At 38.5% G+C, this 25,440-nt stretch overlaps 2 protein-coding genes across 2 annotated transcripts in view; one reads left to right on the top strand and one right to left on the bottom strand.

Moving 5' to 3' along the window:
* The window catches only part of osbpl6 (oxysterol binding protein-like 6), a 41,378-nt gene extending 25,564 nt beyond the window's left edge, over positions 1 to 15,814 (top strand). The window contains exons 8-23 of the mRNA XM_042001474.1: positions 113 to 216; positions 706 to 798; positions 1,652 to 1,820; positions 4,080 to 4,210; positions 5,533 to 5,640; positions 6,027 to 6,158; positions 6,991 to 7,078; positions 8,087 to 8,340; positions 8,753 to 8,890; positions 9,226 to 9,289; positions 9,475 to 9,553; positions 10,933 to 11,077; positions 11,199 to 11,343; positions 11,451 to 11,577; positions 11,692 to 11,814; positions 13,225 to 15,814. Of these exons, the coding sequence (XP_041857408.1) occupies positions 113 to 216; positions 706 to 798; positions 1,652 to 1,820; positions 4,080 to 4,210; positions 5,533 to 5,640; positions 6,027 to 6,158; positions 6,991 to 7,078; positions 8,087 to 8,340; positions 8,753 to 8,890; positions 9,226 to 9,289; positions 9,475 to 9,553; positions 10,933 to 11,077; positions 11,199 to 11,343; positions 11,451 to 11,577; positions 11,692 to 11,814; positions 13,225 to 13,336 (2,012 nt within the window). The 3' untranslated portion in view covers positions 13,337 to 15,814. The remainder of the gene's footprint in view (positions 1 to 112; positions 217 to 705; positions 799 to 1,651; positions 1,821 to 4,079; positions 4,211 to 5,532; positions 5,641 to 6,026; positions 6,159 to 6,990; positions 7,079 to 8,086; positions 8,341 to 8,752; positions 8,891 to 9,225; positions 9,290 to 9,474; positions 9,554 to 10,932; positions 11,078 to 11,198; positions 11,344 to 11,450; positions 11,578 to 11,691; positions 11,815 to 13,224) is intronic.
* A 1,506-nt stretch (positions 15,815 to 17,320) lies between these two features.
* prkra (protein kinase, interferon-inducible double stranded RNA dependent activator) lies at positions 17,321 to 25,189 on the bottom strand. The gene is made up of 8 exons (XM_042001476.1): positions 24,582 to 25,189; positions 23,210 to 23,385; positions 21,900 to 21,981; positions 21,598 to 21,676; positions 20,354 to 20,471; positions 20,165 to 20,259; positions 19,919 to 20,081; positions 17,321 to 17,964 (listed from the first exon to the last, which is right to left on the bottom strand). The coding sequence occupies exons 1-8, from the start codon at positions 24,632 to 24,634 to the stop codon at positions 17,807 to 17,809; spliced, it is 924 nt and encodes a 307-aa protein (XP_041857410.1). The 5' UTR covers positions 24,635 to 25,189; the 3' UTR covers positions 17,321 to 17,806.
* Between the last annotated feature and the right edge of the window lie 251 nt (positions 25,190 to 25,440).

Below are 25,440 nucleotides of genomic sequence, written 5' to 3'. Positions count from 1 at the left end.
GTGGATTAAATCATGCCTCCTGCTTTTCGTTAAATGTTTCAGAGATGGATTGGTGACTATTTCATGACACATAAAGCATTTGTGATTTTGTGGGGGTGAATTTTATTTTCAGAGCTTGCACGTTGTCAGTCCAACCTGACCGAGCTAAGCCGGTTATTGCAGAGTCTGGAGATTCTACAAAGGACTCAGTCAGCGCCCAACTTCACAGATATGCAGGTAAGACGGACACACAGGCATGCATACACATCCAGATATTACAGTGAGCAGGGAAGGCAATTTAGTCTGAGATTCATTTATAGGTTTCTTTGTACACTGTTCTCTCCTGAAGGGTGAACTCTAAATAGATGTTAGTGTATATGTGTGTGTGAGAGAGAAAAAGATAACATGGGCAGTGATGGAGGAGTTTGTCTTAAAAAAGTAGTTGTTTTTTGAAAACTTTTAAAAAGCCACCTTCATTTCCTGCCCACACAGACAAAATTCAGTGTATTAATCTCAGGACACCTGCTGCCCCTCTACCTGATTACAATCCATTTACTGTCTAGTAGAGTTTTTGACTAAAATTCATTCTTAAAATGACACATTTCACTTTTGTTTCCAACCCATTTCACTGCAATCTGTGTGCCGCTAATTACTGCATTTTTGTTTTGTATTGTGTTTGTCCTATTAACCACACTTTGCATATTTTGATCCACATGTGCCTCAAAGGCCAATTGTGTAGAATTGTCAAAGAAAGAAAAGCGCTTGAACAGAAGATGGAGAACAAAAAGTGTCGGCAAAGATGCAAAATTCCAGCTTCAGGTACCACTCTCCAGATCTGTACTTCTGTTACTCACAGACAAACACACACAAGCAGGATGCTGACACTTACATATTTGCACTTCATACAACATGAAACATTCAGATATGCATTAACTTTATTATTTAAATCACAAAAAATCATGTAAAGTATCAATGGTTAAGTGTAAGTAAGTGTTTGTTAGAGGTTGAAGAGCCCTTGAGTGTAGTCTGTAATGCAGTACTATTGCTTTTAATAGTGACTATGTTAAAACACACATACACCAGCAGAACACATTTGTTTTGGCCTTTTCTGTCCTCTTTCTTCTTTTTTTTCTTCTTAAGTCTGCACTGTTGTTGGCAGTTATTGGTACTGTGTGTCATGGCTTCAGCACTTTTTACAAATGCATCTTTATTTTTGCATTTTTTTAATTTAGCTGAGTCATGATCATATCTGATGTGTTTCCACTTTCATGCATGTTGTTAAACCAGCCTCTGCTGAACTTTCATGCATCAGATTTGCAACAGAATAAAACCTCATAACGAGATGCCTTGTATATTTCAGGAATAAGCAAGTTGTATGCTTCATTTCTTTGGTTGTACAACTGTTTTCACCACTGATCTGCAAGATACAAACTGGTAATGGATGAGTGGTAAAACATTTCCAAAACCAACACAATTGTTCTTTTAATTGATTTTTTTTATAAATACTTTTTCTGGGTTGACTTAGATTTTTTTTGTTTATTGTTTACTTTTTTGGACCAAGGTTCCTGGTACGCCCAGATGTTCTGGCTTTCAGACAGACAGCCAGAAATCAGCAGCATTGCGCCTCTCAGGTGATTGACAGTTGTCCTCCGTGGTTATCATCTCTTTCTAGGTTCCTCTGTCTGCTAGCATGTCCCCTGTCCGCCTACACTCATCCAACCCCAACCTTTGTGCAGAGCTGGTGGACTTTCAGCCCCAAGTCTCTCGCTTGGCAGACAGTGTGGAGTATGCCAGCGACTATATAAAACTTCAGGAGGAATTCTGCACCATTGCCCAGAAAGGTAGGCAGGCACCAAGGATGACTGACCCTGAAGGATTTTTAAGGTCTATCACAACCTGTGTCCTATTCTTATTTAAAAGTTTTTGAGTTGTATCGTTGCATTATTAATGAACTGCGAAGTTCTGTTAGTTATATCCACATTATATGATGGGTTCGTATCGGGCCAGAGCCTTTCCCAGCTGGCGCTTGGTGAGAGGTGAGGTGCAACCTGGAATTTAAAATCAGAATATATGTGTTTAGACTGTGGGAGTATCCAGAGAAAAAAAAAATGCACATGCAAACTCCATTTAGTAAGGCACCAGCTGAGAACTTCGTTCTGTGTAGCAATGCCACTGACCAACCCAATGCCTTATTTTTGAGCTTGAATAAATTGACCAGATCTGCAGCAATGCTCCATCACTTTCATTAATTTGATAAGTTTTTTGTAAATTTTTGTGTAATCCTGCTGAGAGAGACTGAAAATGTAACTTGGCTTTGATTTAACCCACTTTACAGGGTAATGATTTAACTGCAGCTCTGGAAAAAGACAGTATCACCATTAAAAATATGAAGTTTCATGACCACACTTTTAAAACACGAGTTATAGACCAAACCAAGTTATAGATTGTATACAATTAAAAGGAGACAAAATCTCTCCTTCAACAGGTTACTTTGTTTCTTGCTCTATTTAATGAGTTTCAGCAGTGTCACCATATTCAGAACATGGAGATTAAATTTATATAAGTGATGCCATTCATCAAAGCTAAAGTAGTTATTTCTTTTTAAATTAATATTTCTAAAATGGCATGAGAACAGTTCCTGAAGCATTGCAGTTAATTTAAAGGATTGTTTTTTAAAGTCTCCTATGGTGACGAACACGTTGATCCGTGTGGCTCTTTACCCCAGAATCTTAGCCAAGGATACTGCAACATGTAGACTGGAAAGCTGGGGATGAAACTAACAATCTTATGATTGACCCCACTTCATCCTGACCTACAGCTGCCATCTGATTTAAGGATTTTCACTGGATTCACAAGGATTTTTGGTGCTGACCCGACAGTAAAACAAAATTAACAATTTAATAACATCTTTCACTAAATAGGAAGAAAATATATTTTATTAATTGAAGACATTTTCTGTACTGAACAGTAGTTATTCACAAAGAAAACGTCAAAACAGTTTATGCCCTCTATATAACTCTCTGAACAATAGACATACATTCATCAAGCTTAGCGGCTTACATGGCGGCAACCAGTCGACCAAGAAGAAAACATGGACACCCGTCTCCTCTTGGGGGAAAGGCATTCCCAGACCAGAAGGGTTATGTAATCCCTCCAGTGTGTTCTGGGTCTTCCCCACAGTTTCGTTCCTGTTGGAGATATAAAAATAAAAAAAAAATACAGATAACAGAACTACCTCAGCTGTCTCCTTTCATTTGAGCTCCTAACACCATCTCTAAGGATTAGCCAATCCACCACGGTAAGGAAACTTATTTCAGCTGCCTGGATTCTTATTCCTTTAGTCACCACACAAATCTTGTAACCATAGGTGAGGGCTGGCACAAAGATGGATCAGTAAATCAAGAGCTTTGCCTTTTCTTTCAACTCAGCTCTTTCCTTACAACAACAAACTGATCCAAAGCGCTCAGAGCCCAGTCTGCTCTCGCAAATGTCCATCTGTCGCTAAAAATTCTTCATTCATTTCATCACAGTATGAAAGCCACAAAGTGTAAATGTTTTTTTAGAAAGTAATTACCAAATATAAAGTAAAATGTCCCACAATGTACTTCAATGTGTCACTAAAATGTTTTTCATGCTAAGTGTAGCTATACTTTGTGAACATGTTGCAGATACATCTGATCACAGGAGCAGTTGTTAATTTTAATAAATTTTTCATTTATATTGGTAACCCTTGCTAATCAAGTGCATAACTGAATGTAATCCTGCTTATAATTATAGTAATCATTTTTATTCTGTTTATATCTTTAAAAAGATGCCAAAACACGTAGTGTGACACATTAGATTTTTGAAATAGATAAATAAATTACAGCTGAAATACAAATGTAGAGTAGCACCAAGTGGCACCATTACCAGCAGTTTTTGGACTTGTGTGAAAGCAGCCCCACGTGCCTGTTCTGTTTTATCTTTGAAGATGAGGTATGCACTGTACTGAGCGGAAAGATTTTAATCCAAAGATTATGTCCAAGCAACTGCGGACGACTTTGAACTGTTGCAAAGCTCTTTTAAGTTACTGTTTTTACTTTCATCTCATCTGTCTGCAGTCCATTCGCTGTTGAAGTCGGCCTTCAACACTGTGGCCATAGAGAAAGAAAAGATAAAACAGATTCTATCTGAGCAGGACCAGTCGGACCATTCGGCCCAGATCAACTCTCTCAGGAAGTCTCTGTCACAGGTAATGAGTGCCCTCGAACCATTACCCATGATACCTCTTTCCTCTCACTGCTTGTTATTCATCTGACTTGTTTGTTGACCACTTTCATATTTTATGCTAATTCTAATGTTTCTCATAGAATTACCAGGAGAGATGAGGACGTCTAGAGGATCAATGTGTGTGATCAATGTGTCTTTATACTTCAGCCCGTTTTCTGGTAGCCTTAGTGGAAGTGATGATCATGAAGAAGAATCTGAAGAAGTCACAAAAATCACAATTAATAAAGATGACATGTGGAGATTAGAACAGAGGCAAGCTAGTTCTGAAAGTCCAATCATCTTTTCCTATATTAATTAGCGAGTAGAGAAATATGCCGTGTAGTTCATTAACAGCGCTCCTTAGGGCTGTCTCTCTACCACCGCGATTTAATTGGACAATTCCTCTGTTAACTGTTGACATAATTTCAGTGAAATCTTTCACTCACCACTTAATCTCCGTTTTCTTCCTAATTGGATGTTAGTGTGACACGGTTGTCACTAGCTGGAGGCCAGGTTTTACGGCAAAGCTCTGTGGGTGGCTGATATCCAGGGTCAGTGGTTGCCATAGCTACGACTGTAATGTCAGCTATTTAAATATCTACAAGTAATTACTGTGGGATTATTTTTTTTATGTTTTAGTTGTTTTATAGTCTTTTTTTAAACATAGCTAACAATGTACTTAAAGATGCTGCATGATGCTTGTTTTTCTTTTTATTAAAAAAAATTTTAAAGAAAAATGAAGAGTTAAAATTGAATAGATGTGCTGCAGCGTAAGAATAGTGATGTTTTTAGCATTCAAAGATGGATATTTGTTCCAGTACACTTCTGCTTATCAACATAATTGTAAACCTTTAGACTTTGTTTGCTTACTCATCACATTTGGAAGTAAAATGCTACTTGTCAAGACATCCAGCAGCTAAAAAAAACAGTGTTTTCATTTATGAATGGTGAATGTTAGTACAACATTTCTTTGAATTTAGTTCTTCTTTTCGTCAAGACAAAGTGTCCAGTTCTTTAGATATTAAGTGCTGTACTTTGTCCACAAGATAACACAGACTTTCTCCCTCCTTGGTGCTTCATATTTGACTTGCTGTTAGGAGAACTGAGAAGCTGAAAAGAGAAGTGAAATTAAAACAAAATGATTTCCATTAAGTTATGGCCATTGAGAGTAAATTGGTTTCCAATTCCTTTTTCTCTGAAGGGGCCACTATACAGCATATCTACAGAAAATCAGATGATCTGTTTTATGTGTATAAACAACAAGAGCAGGCTTCAGATTATGACTATCTTCTTTTTGTTTATCAGACTCTGTCCCAGAACGCAGAACTTCGAACTCGCCTCAACCGCATCCATTCTGAATCCGTCCTGACTGAACAAGTTGTCAGTGTGAACATCATCGCCACGCCTGATGAGGTAGGTCACTGATGTCAGTCTCACATATACCGCTGCTATTGATAAGACTACATCTTCCATGACAGGACACATACTTTTAGTGTTCACTTCCTGCAGTTGTCAGTTGCTTTATTGATTCCTGTTCCTAAAGATTGATGATCTTTCCGGTGCACCCTGGCAGGTGAACTTCAATAATCATTATTCTATGCAGAACCTGACATTGAGGTAATGGAAAAAAATGACTAATTGAAATGGATTGGAGCTTGCCCTTTGGCAAAGATACTCATGTAATATGAACTCAGTATTGTCATCTAGTGCTGCTTCTGTTTCTGCTTGCTCATGTCCATTTTGGGTCTTAAAGCAGTCATCATATTGAGAAACTGAACAAATGCTGTGTTTGCCTGCAGGCCGTGGAACAGATGGGGATCCCTCTGACTCAGCAGGCCTCTAATGAAAGCCGACTCTCCATGTCAGAGTCTGTCTCGGAGTTCTTTGATGCACAGGAAGTGCTTCTGTCAGCCAGCTCGTCAGAGAACGAGGTACAGCACAGGGCTGCTGACTTTAAGAAAATATGTTTGTTTGGACAGTGATGAGTGTGTTGTAGTGGAAGTGAATCAAGGTGTGGGTTAGATTAGCCCTTCTGTTGGAAAGCCAGAGAAAAATGGAGTTGATGATGCGTTTGTGTGGCGCTGAAGTTAGTCAGCAGTCAATGAGAGCACCATATCAAAGCAGAGCTAGCATAGCACTTAAACGCACACATGGTAGCTCCCTTTGAATCTGCTCCAAGGCCTAATTCCTCTGCTGTGTCTCAGAGTCATAATATTTGTCTGTTACTCATGATTTTGTGGCTTCCAGCTCCATTAAAAAGGCAGTTTGGTCCAGAACATGAAACAATAATTTCTGCCTTCACCACTGTTTTACTGCGATGAACATCCTGCTCCTGGTGTGAGATCTCCTCAGAGCTTGAAGCATTGCAGCTCCCCAGACATTCACTGAGCCATGTTGAAGGATTATTCTCTACAGAAATTCATCAGTTTTTTCCCTGTAGCTTTAATGCCAGGCCCATTCAAATCTGTTGTACTTTGCTGGCTAAACTTTCATAGCTTCTTTTACAGAAAGCAGCAACAATGCATTCCTCTCTGATGGCATCAATGGCCTCATTGCATTTCTATTTATAAAGTATGAAAATGCTGCAGTGTCTCGTGCTACTATAACTGCAGTGGGACAGATAGCCGGCGACTGCTGCAGTTTGTAAGCCACTGGCAAACTGCAATGACTGTGTGAATCTGTGTGAGACTGAGTCTTTCTCTTGTTCTGTCTGTCATTTGTAATGCACTGACTCGTTCTGCTCTGTACCTGTATCCCTCACAGGGCTCAGATGATGAGTCATATGTCAGTGATGTGAGCGATAACATATCTGAGGATAACGCCAGTGTGACTGATAACGTCTCCAGACAAAGTAGGTCCAGTTTTGCACCACCACATGCATCCATAGCCTGGGTTTTTTGTTTTTTTTTTTATTAAGGAGATGAGCATAAATAAAGCAGGGGATTCCACTTAATGCATCAGCCATGCTTTCTCTGTAACATCACACCCCCACACACAGATACACGCTTGTTCTGGCAAGCTCATTTATCAGTGTTGCAGAGGCAGTTGACTTTGCAGGGGTGCTTTGTGCCAAGGGCTTTTCTCAGGCTTCATGAAGGCAGTGTGCGAAGGCGGGATGGGATCTTCCTCCTCCATCTCTGTCACATCCCACAGAGGATGAGAGTAGACTATAAATGACCTAATATTTGTTTGAACTCATGTATTGATTTGGTTTTTACTTCAGTGTGTCATGATTTTCATGTTAGGTTTTTAATACTATTTATATCGTTTTCATATTTCCAATTTTATTTGTTTAATTTTATTTACCCTGATTGGACAGAACCGTGGAGCACCTTCTGTTCTAAATGTGTTACGTAAATAAAGGTGACTTGACTTAGTAGTCTTGAAAAGGTTTCTACAGTTACAGGTAATCATTTTTCAAGGCTCTTTTTCATTGTGGCCTCATTAATTATTATTGTTAATAATTTATCAAAAAAGAAAGCTCAGAGCTTCAAATGCTTTGTTTTAACAAAAGCTGTTTGAAAAGTTAGCTGTGCACATTCACTTTTTTTGGCAGATAATAAAATAAAACCTTCAACATTTAAAAGCCAGAATTGGTGAGTTTATGCTATTGTTTGCGAGTTAGGATTAAGCTAGTTACTTTAATAGTCATCATTTCATTTTATGTCAGTCGGATAATTAAAATTTTGCATCTTCATCTGGATTGTGATTAAATTTCTTGTATAATGTTCCTAAAGGAATGGATTTCTGGATTTTTACATGAAGATTATCATTATAGTTATAAGAATATGTGATCACTGTTAAAAATAATAACTAGACCTGATGGATTCATTGCGTTTTTTTGTTTTGTTTTAACCAGTGGCTAACGGAGACTTTGCTGGCAGCGCCTTCCGTAACGGGCGACGCATTTGCCTGCCGGCACCCTGTCCAGACACCAGCAACATCAACCTCTGGAACATCTTGAGGAACAACATCGGCAAGGACCTGTCCAAAGTGTCCATGCCTGTGGAGCTGAACGAGCCCCTCAACACCCTGCAGCGTATGTGCGAAGAGCTGGAGTACAGCGAGCTGCTGGACAAGGCTGCTGAGACTGAGGATCCCTTTGAACGCATGGTAAAGAAGCTGACATCTACAAGCACTGTGTCAAATTAAATGTTTATCTGTGTAAAGCATGCTGACCTTTCGCTGTAGCTTTTGAATATGCACTAATAAGAAATTCTACAATAGAGCGTTCTTGAGTTGGATCTCAAAAACTTTGATTTCAGCTGTTTTATGTACTTCATGCAGAGAATTTAATGTATGAATTCACATTCACAAGCCACGTGGTAATAAATACATTCTTGCTGGAAGGCATGCTTGTGAGGCGTTAATATGCTTCAGTGCAGCTGTTGACTTTAGATCCTCCTATTTTGACATCATCCAGCACTCTAATATTGTTTGATAAATACTAATGTTTGCTTTATTTGTGACAGGACCTGTTTTAATGAGACTTGTAACCCCATTCACACTGGTGTTGTTTTGACAGGCCCTGGTCGCTGCTTTTGCCATCTCAGGCTACTCATCCACTTACTACAGAGCAGGAAGTAAGCCATTCAACCCACTGCTTGGAGAGACTTACGAATGTATTAGGGAGGACAAGGGCTTCTGTTTTTTCTCAGAACAGGTAGGTTCATGCAAAGATGGTGTGCTTTCAGTCCATTTATACCCCACTGGATCTAGGCTGCAGGAAAAAGCTTTAAAAAGACAAGTATAATTTGGTGTGAAGTAAAACCTGGACTTTGTTTTGATTCTGCTTCCACCTTCTGTAACACATCTCACAGCTCTTCAGATTTACCTCCTGAGACTTTGTTACGGCCCAAACTGACATTTTACACATGTTTAGTCAGTAGTCTAAATTTTGGCAAAAATAAACCACATTTTCTGAGTTATCAGAAGTAGGTTCTCTCTCTGTGATGTGCAGCAGCTGTCAGACTCTTTTCATTTGATCATTTCTCAAAGGTGAGCCACCACCCTCCCATCTCCGCCTGCCACTGCGAGTCTAAGAACTTCACCTTCTGGCAAGGTGGGTTACCTGACTAATTAGTGAGAGACTTTCGTCATGGGACCTGCACATTAGTGGATATAAGCAAGAGACTTGATGAGCCTCTTTAGTTGCATCTCAAAGTTAATAGAATAAAACAACAAAGTTTGAGACTTAACGTTTACAGATTTGTTCTTCATTTCTGAGATTTCTGTTTTTCTTTCCAGATGTGAGGTGGAAAAACAAATTCTGGGGAAAATCAATGGAGATTTTACCCATTGGATCTGTAAATCTCATGATTCCCAGGTAACTTCCTCCCCGATCATGTGTTTGGAGTTCAAAACCACACACTTTGTTCCAGACGTTTAATCATTTCGGGGAGTGTTGATTGGAGTTATTGTAATTACCTGCTTGCCTGCACTGCTGTCAACATTCAGATTCTAATTATGACTAAAACACTTTTTTTTATTTTCAGAAAATCAAGTAAGCCTTGTGGTCATTAAAAGAGGCTTTTAATAATGTGAAAGTACAAAATAAACAAAATAATAATAATAAACGTGTCCCCCACAAGGCAAACTCTGATAATAGTAAAACTTTAAATTAATAGACTTTCTTTTCTGTTGACACGAGCATCTAAATATTTGCATAATGCATCACAGAAATGTCAGTGCTTCTCAGTCAGTTTATTAAGTAATGTGGAAATATACAAACTTGTTATTTGTGCAGAGTTTTACAAGTTCTTCTTTCAGAGCTTTCTGGAGAAACATTTAGAGCATTTTGGACACAACACACAGACTGAGAACTTGAGGCTTCGGGCTAAGCCGCCAGATCAAACCATGTCTTACTCTGTTTAAAACACACTCGGTTCAAATCAAGGGCAAGCAGTGATGTATCTTGATCAGGAGAAGTGAAAAAATTGTCTCTCAGGCAAAAACGTCTCTGGACGCTGACTTGAATAATAAAAAGAAGTTTATTACAAAAGTTCAGACATCAAAACAGATTTCTGCAGCAAAATCTGGAGGTCCCAAAGCCAGAACGAAGACCTAAAGACTTGATGTGTCATTCTGTCTTATATAGGGTTTAAACAAAGAAAATTCCTCAGTCCTGTGTCCTCCAATCATAGAATTTGCCTATAGGATGCTCATTTGCATGGAATGCATGTTCTTGTGTCAATCCAGTCTGTGGGACAGAGAACCCCATATGGTAAGACTTAAGTGTGTACCATACAAATGCTATGCTTAGATACCTCAGCAGCAAACCTTTAATAATATTTGGGATCCTTTTAGAGACTTTCTAGCAAATAAAGACTTGTCTCATTTTACGATAGCACCTGGGGATGATCCATAGGTGACCTTCTGGAGTTCATTTGTACGGTTCAGTATTCAGGGATATCGCGCCAGTGCAACTTATTTTGGCCCATATAGTTAATTTTGTGAATACATATAAAATTTTCATGATATAACTAAGTGCATACTTATATACCCCTTAACTCCTTTGTTCCCCTATTACCTGTTTTGGTTTTTGTTTGTTTTGTTTTTTTATTTTGGGTGTGTTTATTTTGGGGGCTGTTCCAGTGTTTATGTATGTACTTAAAAAAACACACAACTGACAGGAAAAGAATATAGTCATGTTTGCATCGCTCGCTGTGTTGTTCCAGCCTGTCAGCTGTTACTGTGTCTCTCTAGGTTTGGAGATCACTATGAATGGAATAAAGTCACCACCTGTGTGCACAACATCCTCAGCGGGCGACGGTGGATCGAGCACTACGGGGAGATCACCATCAGAAACACCAAAAGCAGCACCTGCCTCTGCAAACTTACCTTTGTTAAGGTGATGACTTTGTGAAGATGTGATTTGAACATGAACTCACAGTAAACTAAGCTTTGATTTGCAGCTTCTTTTTTTGATCTGTAATGTGAGGCATGAGTCACTAATGGTGCATTTGTTTCAGGGAAACTACTGGAGCTCAAATGTAAATGAGGTACAAGGATTTGTAATGGATCAAGAAGGGAAAGTGATCCACAGGCTTTTTGGAAAATGGCACGAGGGCCTTTATTGCGGTGTCCCACCGTCTGCCAAATGCATCTGGAGGCCAGGTGAGCATCGTGTACACTCTCACAGCTGGACTTTACTTCAAACCACCTGCATGAATGGTTTTTAAGTGTCTAAGCTAAAATTGGGTTTTGTTACCTTTCTTTGTCAGGCTCCATGCCCACAGACTCTGAGCTGTACTACGGCTTCACCAGATTCGCCATTGAACTTAACGAGCTTTGCCCCGAGTTGAAGGATGTCTTGCCGCGTACAGATGCCCGATTCAGGCCCGATCAAAGGTAAAGGCTGTGTGTTTCTGGACGAGCTGAAAAAAAAAAAATCATGGTTGATTTCACACAAATCACATCCAGGTTGTGTGAAGTTACATGGTGTGAGCTGTTCCTCTGCTACAGGCATCTGGAGGAGGGGAACTTGGAGATGGCATCCTCAGAGAAGCAGCGCATTGAGGATGCACAGAGGACTAGGAGAAAGTGGAACGAGGAGAACAACATCAAACACGAGCCGCGCTTCTTCAAGTAAGGACAGAAAGCTGAGCTGTACTGCCCTTTGTGTTAGTTAGGATTTTTTGTTGTTTCTCAGCTATATGTGAAAGAATTCATCTGACTGTTGATCAGATCTGTTCTTTTCTTAAAGTTAGAATTATATATTAACATCTAGAAATCTTTTCACCCAACTATAAATATTTATTCTACTATCTATGTCATTAAGAATGATTACCCTTCTATTAAAAAGTGGTGCAGTAGTGCCTCCCCACTGATGTTTGGTCTGAAACACCTAATAAATTAGTACTGTCACTATCATGACAAAAAAGCTAATCTTGGCGTAATGAGAGAAGTGATCAGAGCTGCTATGTTTAATAAACAGTGGAAAGTTGTCAGTTGTAAGGCAGCTCAGACATCTGCTAAAATGAAGGCACAAGTTAATCACAAACCACAGATGTCAGCGTTCATCCTTTGACATGTGCCCATTTATGGTGCATAGGTAGTTAAAAAAGAGAGAGAGGGGAAAAAAAGGAAAAGAAAAATGACAGATGTTTGATAGTAAAGCTGCAAGTCATGATCAGTCTTGTCCATAAATGTCACAGCTGAAGAAATCTTATGCTAGATTACCTCTCTCTTAATTCAAGAGATCGTTTGTTTACATATCAGAGCTTCATCATGTTCTACCATCAGTTTTTATTAAAAAGAGCAACAAGAGATTGTTGCAACTTTACTGTTTTATGTCACATTTGTAAGAGTGTGTACGAGCACCAGAACAGTTGCAATTACACACCACTAGCACCTGTATTGATGTGATTTATAGTTCTCATATTAAAACTCTCAGTTTAACTTTAAAGGATGAAAAGAACAAATTAAATCCCTGACAACTGATAAATATTAACTCAGTCAAATAAATGAGAGTGATCACTGTAAAGTTAGACGGGTATTTCATATACTACTGTTTTCAAGATAAGCAAGTGGACTAAAAACATGGGAGAATAATTAAGTTTTTATTTTATCCAACTACAATCTAAAGTGCAATTGCATTTCAAATAAATGGACCTAAATGAAACATGTTGTACATGTAGGAGTGTTTTTCTCATTTAAAATATCACAGTCTTCTGATTTATGAAACTTATTCCTGCATCAATGAAAAAAAGAAGCCAAAGAGATGAAAAACACCATGATTAGTATCATTTGCTGCAGGCTGTAAACAGTTTATCAGTGTCTCTGCAGGGTAAGAGCTGATGATGAAGTCTGGATGTGTGTGGGTGTAAAATTGGAGTCTCCGTTTCTCTCTCAAACTTTCTTGGTGTGAAGAGCAGTTCATGTGTCATAAAGTTTGTGTTTTCATGTGTAGGGAGGAGCATTTAAAAGTTATTTAAAGTTACAAGCAAGAGTGACGTTTCCTCCCCATTTCTTTATCACTTCTGTGTCTTTTTCTAGGAAAGTTGTGGATGCCAATCACAGGGAGAGATGGGTCTCCAACAACACGTACTGGGAGCTCCGCAAAAACCCCGGCTTCATCAACATGGAGCCTACCGTGAACCTGTGGTAGCACATGGATCTCCCCGTCCACCACAGACAAGAAGGCTGTTACCTATGCACAAGAAGGTGTTGAGAAAATCATGTTTGAACATCTGTGTGCATGGATATGAGCAACTTCAGAGTTGAGGAATGGCCTGACGCCTGTTACCCTGTTGAGGTTCTGAGGCGCTGCCACATGGTCATCCATCCATGGAAATATCCTGTAGGGTCACCTTCATCATGCTTGTCGAAGCTGGGTTGTCAGGGCAACAGTCTTACCACTCCAATGTAGATCTTTCCTCGGCTCTTTTGACTTCGGAGTTTGTCCTTGCCTTAAAAAAAAGACACCCATACAGCTCACAGGATTAGGCGCCGTTTAGTTGAAGCCATTTAATTTCCAACAGCAGTTTGGTTAGACTAGTCTATGAAGTAGACATTTTGATTGCCTACGATACCTTGCATGTTTAGAGAGCAGCTTTCACTGGCATAAAGCCACATTTACTATATCATCACTTATTGTAGAAAAAAAGAGGTATTTTTATAAAATATCTTGGACTTTAGGGAAAGAAAACTATGTGAATTGGTAGATTTTATTTATTTTTTGCCTTTTAATACTGTAAAATCTGTGAGATAGCAGTATTCTGTCCGGGGAAACATCTAATTTCAAATGAACTGCAACAGTAAAGGAATCATGGCGCCTAAAAATGGCCTCTTTAATGAGACATTTTCAAAGAGAAGGCGAAATAACTATTTAAACGGGAATACTGTCAACACATATTTGTGATGGTATAATGTAAACAGAGGGACGGCCCTCACCCTCCTTCCCCTGGCACACTGTCTAATTTTAACCATTGTTATGTGAAACCAACTCTCTGAATCACATGGTTACATAAACTGATGTACGACTCCCTCCATATATAGTTTGCACAGGTTAAGTGTCCGCTGTCCTTTCTGAATGTGTTGCAGAAAACTGTGTTGAGTGAGAAAAAAGATTGTAGAGATGTAATATTTTACAGATTGTCAAACCTTCCTCAGACACTTTCTGATTCTGGCCTTTATTAAAAGATCTTTTCTAGTCCAATCATTCATCTGCATCGAGCTACATCTGCAGAGCAGAAGCTTCAATTACTAAAAAAAAAAAATGATAGTATCAAAACGTTTGACATTTTCTGTCAAAAATGCCGAATAAATTCCCAAAGCAGTTTCCTAAAGCCCAAAGAGATTTTCTCTAGGTTGTAACAACCAAAAACGTTCCATTTGTAAAAATATCAAACAAAAACAAAAAGGAGATAATTTAGAACCAATAAACATTAAAAAATACTTAAATAATTAATCATCAAATCATGGACTCTTTATATTCTGATTAATTATTGAAGAACTACTTTCAGCTCTCCAAAAAGCTGCAGATTACATAGTCCAGCATGAAACAGCAGGGACCCCTACAGGTCATCCTGTGACAAAACAACCAAACAGGCTTTTTTGGGTTTTTTTTTTAACATGTTTTAGATGTTAAAACCAAATTCATTCATAGTAAGAGTTTACCGGACAAGCATTAATGAGTCCCCAGAGAATTTACTGCTATGTCTTGGGCTTCTGCAAAGCACCCGAGTTGTTTGAACTTTGTATATTTTTTGCAAAGCAGATAAGCTTTAATGTTTTATCTAGTGACCTCCCTTTTTGTGTTTTACAAAGTCAGACAACATACCTATGATGAAACCAATATGAGTTATCACACACCACCTTTTCATGAGGACATTTAAGTTGATTTTCTTTGTTCTGGACTGCAGGGTGAGGACTCTGAAGGAGGACATATAAACACATGAAACTGTGTGAAACTAATCCGTCCTACATGTGCACTGTTCACATGATACTGTAGTTTACAAACAAAAAAAGGTAGTACTGCTTTGCATCTATGTTCCTGTTTTCCCTCTGAAATACCCGTGTGCAGAAAGTTTTATTTTTCCCAGATCATAAAGTCAGCGCTACAACCCATCAGTGTCCGTTTCACTTGCTGTGCCTTAATGCATTTATTAATGCCTCACAACCACACAACTGATGGAAATCCCATGCCAAGACAAAGGTATTCCATTAACGAGTCAAACTCCAGACACGCTTCACTTTCCACTAAGGGTTTAATTGTGGACAGAATATCACGAGGAAGATTTAATTGACGGTAGATGAGTAGAAGAGTTTTAACCGACTTTAACATGCTTGCAAAGTTTAAAGACTTTGTTCTGCACTGCTCTGCTACCTTTTGGATTTAATTATGAATGCATAATATACAGAAGATGGGGCACTACTGCAAAATTTCTTTTTCCAGCAACACTGATTACTAAGTCACAACAGTTGTGTGTGGAGGTCAGGGCAGTGCTTTGCATAGCGTTTGTATCATAGAGTCAGTATGTAGTGGGGGAGAAAAAAGAAAACCAAGCTTTCTTCATCCATTATTCCACCTGCATGTCTAGACAACTTAGCTTGCCAGTGAATGTTTGCAATGCCTTACCAAAAAGAAAAAAAAAAAAAAAGAATAAAAGGTTTCTGTTTTTGCAATTGGACACTTTTTCCTTTGGACTGACATGTATCATGAAGCACTGTCAGCTCAGTTTCTTCTAAATCTGTTTCCTAATGGGTACCTACTGAAGTGCAATTTTAACAAGTACATATCTTTCCATGAACACTGTACACTGCTGCTACATAGAGCTTGTTCTAATAAAACTGCAAAACTCAACAGTTGAGGAGTCTGTGTGACTTTAATATTGGGAATGAAAAAAAATGGCGCGTGGAATCCAAGGTGGAATTTTTGTTTCTTTTATCAGTCTGTAGATTGAAATGGTACTTTTAAAGTTTGTCATGATGAAACAAACAAAACTTTGAGACCCCACAGTCATGTTTGCTTGAATTCTGCCTCAGATTAGTAAAAACCTCCCAAATCACCACCTAGATGACCAAAATGTTTCCCCCCATAACTGCTCAAGTCAAAAGTACAGTCTCACAGTTGACCTAAGCACACTAACCTAATACCAGATCCATAAACTGCTTGCCATTTACCAGTTCAGACCTGGCAACTGAGCTACAACAAATAGCAAACACTTGGCCTTAGTTTGTCTGACTACCTAAGAAACTTAACAAGTGCATGAATAAATCCATGTTTGAGCGTACACATGAAGAATGCTTATTTTTTGTTATGAGAGCAGTTTTGTGATATCACTAGCTCGAAGCCATCAAGAATGCAACATGCAACTCCCACAAATGTGACGTAAAACTCTAAACCCTCCGTGCACACACTTGTGAAAATGAAACCCCCCTTCAAGGAGGGACATTTAATATTTGCCTTTTGTTGAGTTAATTTAGTCAAATACCTTACACAGCTGAGTTCTGACACCATCAAGTCTTGATAAATCTTAGTAGAAGATAAAGAAAAAAATGTTAGAGGCAATTATTGATCTTTTATTTTCTCATTACTGTAAATTTCGTTGGTACCACATGATAAGACAGGGCATTGAGTTTGTGGGAATGGAGTTTTCTGAGTCCAGCTGTGTAAAATTTGCACCGCTTTCCGAATGAAATCCCCACTAGTTATCTAAATACAATAAATCTGTAAAAAAGTTGTTGATGGAAAAAAAAATTATGCTTTGTGTTAGCATATTTACTCCACTGCTAATGTATGGGAAGTAATCCAAATAATTCACTTGCATTAATTTTGTCACCCTCCTCTTCAAAACACTCCATCACACCTATCCATGAATAACTAAAATCGATCATTTATAGACTGAATGAAAAAAATGATCAGTTTTATAATTTCTAAGCTAATAAACTAAATAAATCAGAACTGAACACACCTGCTTTGATGTAATTACACTAATGCTGCAGGACATGGTGCCCGATAAATTGACTGCAGTCAGTCGGTCAGCTCCCTGGAGACCCTTTGACTTAATAACATTGCAACAGCTCTGTAGGGCAGCACAGCAATCTGTTCCTTCAACGCAGCCTTTTGTAAGACCATTAACAGGCATCATTAATGTGATGATTTGCTTTATTTTATAGATTTCTGTAGCTCCTGACACTACAGCAAAGAACACAAGTCAGAACATTTGTCATACAGTCCATAATTTTTTTCTTTATGTATTACCAAAATAAAAAAAAATAAATAAAATGCAACAGACATAACGTTAACATGTTTTCAACTTTCAGGATGGGCCACATGAAGGCAGCTGGATTACAGATTGAATGAAGATTCCATTCTAACAGATGCAAACATTGAAAACATAAATGTTTTCTTGTGGATTATAATGCATGCCATCCCTACAGTCGTATTAATCTCTCTCCGAATACATCACAGTAGAAACTGTGATTAGACGGTGATTGGTTAACATTTGCTTAAATATAGCAGACATTAAAATAAAAATAGATCTTGATCTCTCACGGTGACAGGCGGGTCATCAGCTAATTTATTGAGTATTTGACGACGTTGGGGTGAAGCAGCTATCGATGCTGGTGATGTTCATTTACTATTGGCCATGATCTTGATGTACTGGAGTGCGCTGTGAGCTGCGTCGTTGTGTGCGTTGCTGCAGGAGATGCCTGTGCCGTGGCACACAGTCACAGGTGAGGTGGACAGTTCTGCCAGGCACTGGTACTGGCCGTTCACTGTCAGCTCGTCTGGGGAAAAAGGACACAATGAATATCACATTATATCAGTGCTAGCAGCTTTTTTCCTAGTATTTCTTCTTCTTATGCGTTTTTAGGATGTACCCATGTGTTGTATATTTTAGGCTTGTGTTTCGTATATTCTGTCTGATAAATGTTGGTAGCGCACTTTGAGCTCTTTGCAACTGTTTTCTAATGTGGTTTCTTGTACTGCAAATTGCAAATAAACGGAACTGAACAGAACAGAGGCTTTCCAGTCAGCCCATCATTAAAAGTTATCCCTCTCAGTTTACTGACCTTTTAATGACACAATACACACAGATAAGGGACTGGTTAGCCTCCTATAGTTCCCAGTTTGGATGATCTTGTTAGTTTTTCTTGTCTGTTGACTGTGGTATTGGTCACTAAAACTGGACTTTGGCAGTGTTCTAGCAAAGTCAACAAATGAGTGCTTTTCATGATAAACTCTGAATAAGACAGATTATACAAGTATATCACTACATGCAATTTTCTGCTTTTTAGCCTGGTCTGTAAAAAAATTATTGTGAGCGCAATAGATATGCTTGGTGTAGAGGAAGGGTAGCAAAGAAAGAGGTGTGGTTGAAATCTCCAGATGTTGCCAATACTTTGAGGTGTTGTGCTTGTAACTTGGCAAGAACTAAGCTGATGAGATCATGTGCAGCATCAGTAGCAGCTACCAAAATAACACAGGTCAACTCTCTTAGTACGTAACATGGATGCCAATAGTTTAGAGTCCAATGGTACAAGTTAAATGGTAAATGGTCTGTATATATATAGCGCTTTGAGCTTTACTGTAACATGAATGACACCCAAAGCGCTTTACATTATACATCACATTCACACACACATTCACACACTGGTGGCGGAACCATGATCCATCAGGAGCAGTTTGGGGTTCGGTGTCTTGCTCAGGGACATGAGCTCCACAGGCCAAGGATTGAACCGGCAGCCCTCAGGCTACAAGACAACCACTCTACCCACTGAACCACGTCACCTCGTTGCAAATAACATGTTCACCGTGACCCCATGTGTTGTTTTTGTCAATGTTTTCAGTGCTGCTCAATCACAGTATCCACTACTAGGGGCAGTGGTCATTTCCCTTCATGATGTCACAAAGGGAAAGATCTCAGACTCACTCGTTTGAGCACACATTCAGTGAAAAGTGAAGCAATAAGTGAAAGAATTTTCTAATTCTTAGGCTTCATACACAGGCCATGAGGACACAGATGACTGTTAGAAAACCTTTAGAAAGTGAATTTTGCATAATATGGGACCTTTAAAACAAACTAAAAATTTGGCTTCACTGTAAATGGATGCAGTAGTTACTCTTAAACTGTAATCCAAACAAAGATGGCAGACAATGACTGGTTATAGTCCCCCGCAGCTGTCCGAAGAAAAAAAAAACAGAGAATCTCCTAGTATAAAATTACCAGTACATTTTTCTGTACTTGAACTTCTGTTAATCCATAAATGGAAAATTCTGTCTTTCCATTGTATATAACTGTTGCATTCACTGGGTTTATGGTGAAGGAGGCTGAAATTCAAATGAAACAGAGTTTGGTGTCAAGCGACTCCTTGTGATGGCGCCTGTCCTCCACGGTTTGTTTCACTCCACTGATGTTCTTGTTCTTCAAGATGCAATGGGAGAATGAAATAATACGAGTAAAATTACTGTGAACAGTTACAATGTTTTATGGTGCATTTGACCCTATTTTGACAGACTTTTCTTAGTGTGCATGGCTACTCTCAAAGTGCAACATCAATGTGTCCTAAAAAGGGACAAAGTTAAAGGATAAATCATTTTCTTGATCAACTAGTAAGAGTGCCTAAGACAAAAAATTAATGGTGCTGAAATAAAAACACAGGGAAAGAAATGAGAATTTGGCTTGTCACCGAATAAAAAGGAAGCAGTAGCTACCAAGAGACATAATAATTGTTGTCTTACCAATATCAAAGTATGTAACCTCGAAGCCTTGCTCTTTGGACAGCTCCAATATCATCTGGATATAATCTGTGTTGGGAATGCTTAGCGGCTTCCTTCTGAGTAAAGATATCCTCTCTGCTGTGGAGTTCATGATGGTATCAAATCGGACACTCGGTTTTGGAGTCTGAAAAACAAAATTTAGAGATTTTTACCTAAAATGTTGCAGCTGCCTCACAAAAAATAAATAAAAAGAAAGATTCCACACACCCATGTGATTTCAGAGCAGCCCGACAAGTTTTGAAGCTTTGCCATCATTTTCTCTGCTGCTGCCTTTTTTGCTGCTTTTTTGGAGTTTCCTACAGCTACGACACAAACACAAAGATCCAGCACATAATAAACCAATTACAAAAAAAAAAAAAAACTACTGAGATGATTTAACTTTAAAATATTTCACACCCTTTTCTGACAATGACTCCATTCTACATATAACTGTGAACTCTCTCTTGTGGGGCGGACCAGCCTCCAGAGAGACTGTGTATTCAGGAAGACGCCATCCTCGCTGCAAAGCTAACTCCTACAAAGAAAAACAAAGAAATCCTTAAAATACATGTCATCATTACACAGTGCTTAACCTACTGCTGCACAGCTGTAGCATTTATATCTCTGTAAACTGTAAACCTCTATAAATAAATAGATATTTACAAATATGCACATAAATATGCAATAGCATGCAAACTTTGTTTGAGCTTTTTGTAGCAGCTGCATGCAACTGTGAGAGCCACAGATAAAAATCCTTGGTGGATTTTGCCATCCTCTTCACATTGTCACCTTTTATATAGCCATTTGTTTTTACAGTTTGTATTTGATTGAATTAATCCTGTCTTTTCATCACTTCCAAGAGCTTCAAGACACACACTGTTTCTTTGATGAATCATACATGGTGCACACTCAAAATGGCCAGGCATGTGACACAGTGCCATAAAGCAAAACTATCTGTAACTTGATGCCAGTGTACCATTAAAACAAGTCAGAAAGGTGGAGTTTAAAGGTAGAGAGTCAGGTATTATTGTTTTAAACTTTCACCTGTGTTATACAAATCTTCAGAATACTAAGCAGCTGCTTAGAGGAGACTGAGGGTTGTAATAGTTCATACAAGGATTAACATGTCACAGTATTTATAAAGCTTTAAAATTAGTATCACTTGGCTGAGACCAAGTACAAGCCAAATCCATAACAAGCTAATTCATTTGTAAGGCCTGAAGGTTGCACTATGTACCTTTCTGACCTTAAAACACTACGCTCCTGACTTGTTTGAGGACACAGTGACGTTTATTAAGTCCATTCTTGGAGCTGTTGCTGCCCATCAGCGTCCTGAGGCTAAAAAACTGCACTTGATCTCCATGATGTTGCAAGTTTTACTTTATGCACCACGTCACCAGCTAGATGTCAATACACCTGCCATTTTGCACATGCACAATGGCTGATTCAGCAAACACACAAGAAGACATCATGAGAGTTAGAAAGGAAAAGAAAGAGAGAAAGGGACAGAGCAAGAAATAAAACAAGTGTAGAACTCATTTTTACTGGCTGGAGGGAGCGCACAATACCGGTAGGATGCAAGACGGATGCCTAATCTTGTTTAATATGTTAAATTCAACACACATGCACAACAAACATTAAGAAGAAAAACTACAGCACACCTGCAGTAAGCCCACAGCGTTAGGATGGTGGTTAGTTTCTACTGCTACTCCATTATTGTCAGATTTTCCAGGAACATTCCTGTTGGGAATCACATCAAAAGAGCACAACAAGAAGAGATTAGCAGCTAAATGCTGTCAATGAAGCACTTCCATATGCTCAACAACAAATCTAACATCTCTGAAGGTTATTTCTAAAATGTCTGAGAACAAAATGCTGTTATAATCTTGTGTATTCCCTGCAGAATAATTACCTTAATGGTGATTTAACTAAGTATTAAGTAACTTATTTTATATCCACTCACCCACTTCCTGCATCTATTTTCAAAATATTCAGTGCAGCCTCTGCAGCCTGGTGTTTAGCAGCCTTTTTACTGGATCCTTGACCTGAATCAAGACAATCAAAAACTTGTTATAGAGATCATTTCAACAATAACCTTACAGCTGTTGTTTATTTAATAAAGTAAATAATCCAGAAAGAATATAAACACGATATGGAGAAAAAAATCTTTAAATTTCTATATATTTTCTGGTTGCATGGTCCAGACCTTAGAAGAGTCCCACTGCAGTGTAACAGGTTGAAAACTCCATCTGACATCAGGCTATTTTATACAGTTAAACACTGGGATTCATTTAATTATAACATTGAGATCTCTGACAATGCTTCAAGTCTTTGGAAATGCAGTGTTCTGCACATGCTTCTCACTCTCTATCAACAACTCTTTAGTTCCTCCTTCCCCTCAAGTTGAGAGTCTGGGTATCATCCTTGATGACACCTTATGTTTTCAAGCCTACATCACTAACATAAACCACCTTCGCCCATCCCTGACCCCTCACTTTACTGCTGTCCTGCTCCATAGCCTGGTCACCTCCCGCCTTGACTACTGTAACACCCTTCTTTTTAGTCTGCCTCACAAATCCCTCCAGACACTTCAACGGGTCCAGAATTCTGCTGCCCTGATAATCACTAAAACCTCATCCTCTTCCCACATCACCCCTATCCTACAACTGCTTCCCTGCCTCCTCATAAATTTCTGTGTCCTTTTCAAAATCCTCTATTTCACTTTCAAGGCCATTCATCATCTCGCTCTTCCACATCCATCTGCTCTGATCCACACTATTATTCCCTCCCGCTCCCTCAGATCCTCTTCCTCTCGTCATCTCACTGTCCCATCGCCTGGTTACCATGGCGCGCAGGGCTTTAAGCCGCTCTGCTCCCAAACTCTGGAACTCTCTTCCTCCAGACCTCCATAATGTTGACTTCCTCCCCCTTTAAATCTCTTCTGAAAACCCACCTGTTTAAACTTGGCTACAACCTTTAACACTTTTTTCAGTTAATTTGACTGCTGTATTTTTACTGTTTTTTAACAGTTTTATTCCACTTCTTTTATTGCACTTAGACTTCTTTGTTTTACTTTCTTCTCTGAAAGGCACTTTAAATAAAATGTATTATTATTATTAAGTGCAATATTTTGGTCCAGGAAGGCATGCATAGTGTGTGTTACAGATACTGCAGCAACACATACAAATGACAGCAAACATGAGGGGACAAATAACATGCGACAGGCCAGACTGCCCTTTCTGGACACTTCCTTAGGGTGGGACTGTGGCATACCTGTGCAGCTAATGTCTCCAATTGTCATACTGAAGACGAAGCTGGGCTGGTGAGCCTCCCCTTCAGCCCTCTCCATCACATACACCGGAAGGTTCCCAGTTTTAATGCCATACTCATGCAATATTTGAATAGGGGTCTTCCCAGGACTGCTCCTCTGCAATTCATCTGTGTTCAAGCTTGCAGGTTCAACAATGACACCAAAACACAGATAAGGCCAAAAAGAACAACACTAATTAAGAATAAATTACAGGATGAACAACAAGGAAACTTTAATATAATAGCAAGTGGCATTTAATGTGGCAAAAATATTTAAAGGTTTTAATTTAATCTAAAATTACAGACTCAAAGGTAACTTTCACAAACTTCTGAGAATTAATGGGTTTAGTTAAACTGTCAAGAGCTTCATGTTTTCAGGCGTCTGAGAACAAGAAATATCTATGACTGAGCTATAGTTTCTATTTTGGCTTTTTGCTTTCAGCATTTTTAATATTTATCTGTTGTGAAAATGATTAATCAGAACCTTTGGTATTGTGGGTTTACACCTCTTATCATATGTACATACATACACTAATCTAATATATAAACAATAAAACTAAGTTAACTGAGCATGAGTATCATCTCAATGCAATACTTTAAGAAACCTTGGGTCCTTACATTCATGTGAATGTTACTATGACACGTATAGTTTACCTAAAGTTTGCAAACCCAGAGATGCAAAGCAGGGCATTGTACTTAAACTCAGCTAAAACTGGTTGGTAATGGCTTAAAGATTTAAAGGTTTAGATTAAAAAAAAAAAAACCTGTTGGTATGATTACTGTTACAACTATAGATCAGAAAGTAAATCTGGTGAACCGGTTATCAGTCTTATTATACTAAAACGTTTATTTCTAGCTTTAAGCTCAAATATGAGACAGACGTTTCTTTGGTATATTTTCATCAAGACAAGTATCACGAAAGAAGCTAATGTTATTAGTACCTGAGATGTTCAACTGTTAGCTAAAACATCGCACAAGCTGAAGGTTTTATCATTATGTTTGGCATTCTGCTTAAAAAGTATTTCATATTTGACAAAAGCTACACGCGTGGGGGATGCAGGTACATCCATTAAAAATATATATATAACAATAAAACACACAGTGTAGGTCGTGCTAGCCAACAAGCTAACCGGTAGCAATGTAACAAAGCAGTTTCAGTTCTGTATTAACAAGTCTGGCACAGTGCACATCGACGTTGTATTTAACTGTATATGTAAACTTAAAAAATAGTAATAATATTAAAGAAGAAGAAGAAGATTTGAAACCCAATTTTCAGGTTCTTGCTAATGGTTCACGGAGCATAAACACTAGTATTATTAATAATCAAAACACAAACCTCGTGTCGGGGGTAGTTTTTAATGCTGATGATTGAAATCCCTCTTGAGACATATTTACAGTTAGAGATTTATAGTTAAAATAAAAAATAAAAATACTTGAACACCAGTTTGATTAATTTTTCTGGACATCTATTTTTTTGTTTGTTGTTTTTTTAATCAAAGAACGTGAACGCTAACAACACATCATTGTAGCCTTGTCGTTGAAATCATAGACAAATAAACGTATCAGCATATAAACATCCGGGTCAGTAATCACTGGAAATGAGAGGAATATGTTTAGCGGCACCTGCTGGTGGAGGGTTAGGCTAACTCTGCCTCACGGAACAGAAGGTTGTAGTTTGGCTCAGTCTGTTTCCAAGAATCTAATCTTATGAAAAAAAAAAAGGTTCAAGTTTGCAGCTTTAATTGCTGACTGAATGTTCCTCTCTATCATCTGCATTTCCCTTTTCTGTGGCAATAAATTGCCCTCTCTGCTCTTCACTTAGACCAGGGGTGTCCAAAGTCGGTCCTCGAGGGATGCTGTCCTGCAGGTTTTCAATGTTTCCTGCTTCAACACACCTGACTCAAATTAAATTGATCCAACAACCTATTAAGTTTTGCACAATGACTCCGTAATTTGAGTCAGGTGGTTTTGGAGCAGGGACACATTGAAAACCTGCAGGATTGTGGCCCTCGAGGACTGGAGCTGGACACACCTGATTTAGACTATTTTTTTTTCAAGCTAAATCTAAAAAAAATCTAACTTTGCACGTTTTAAATGCATAAGCATACAGCATATAAGCTCCCTGACCTATTTATTTTAAATACTTAATTCTGACATCTTTTTTTAAAATATTGCTTCTGTTATTTTTACACTGA

This window comes from Melanotaenia boesemani, chromosome 12 (assembly GCF_017639745.1).
Source record: "Melanotaenia boesemani isolate fMelBoe1 chromosome 12, fMelBoe1.pri, whole genome shotgun sequence".
Lineage (NCBI taxonomy): Eukaryota > Metazoa > Chordata > Actinopteri > Atheriniformes > Melanotaeniidae > Melanotaenia > Melanotaenia boesemani.
The sequence above is the reverse complement of the archived record's forward strand: the minus strand, read 5'-3'. Positions and strand labels throughout refer to the sequence as shown.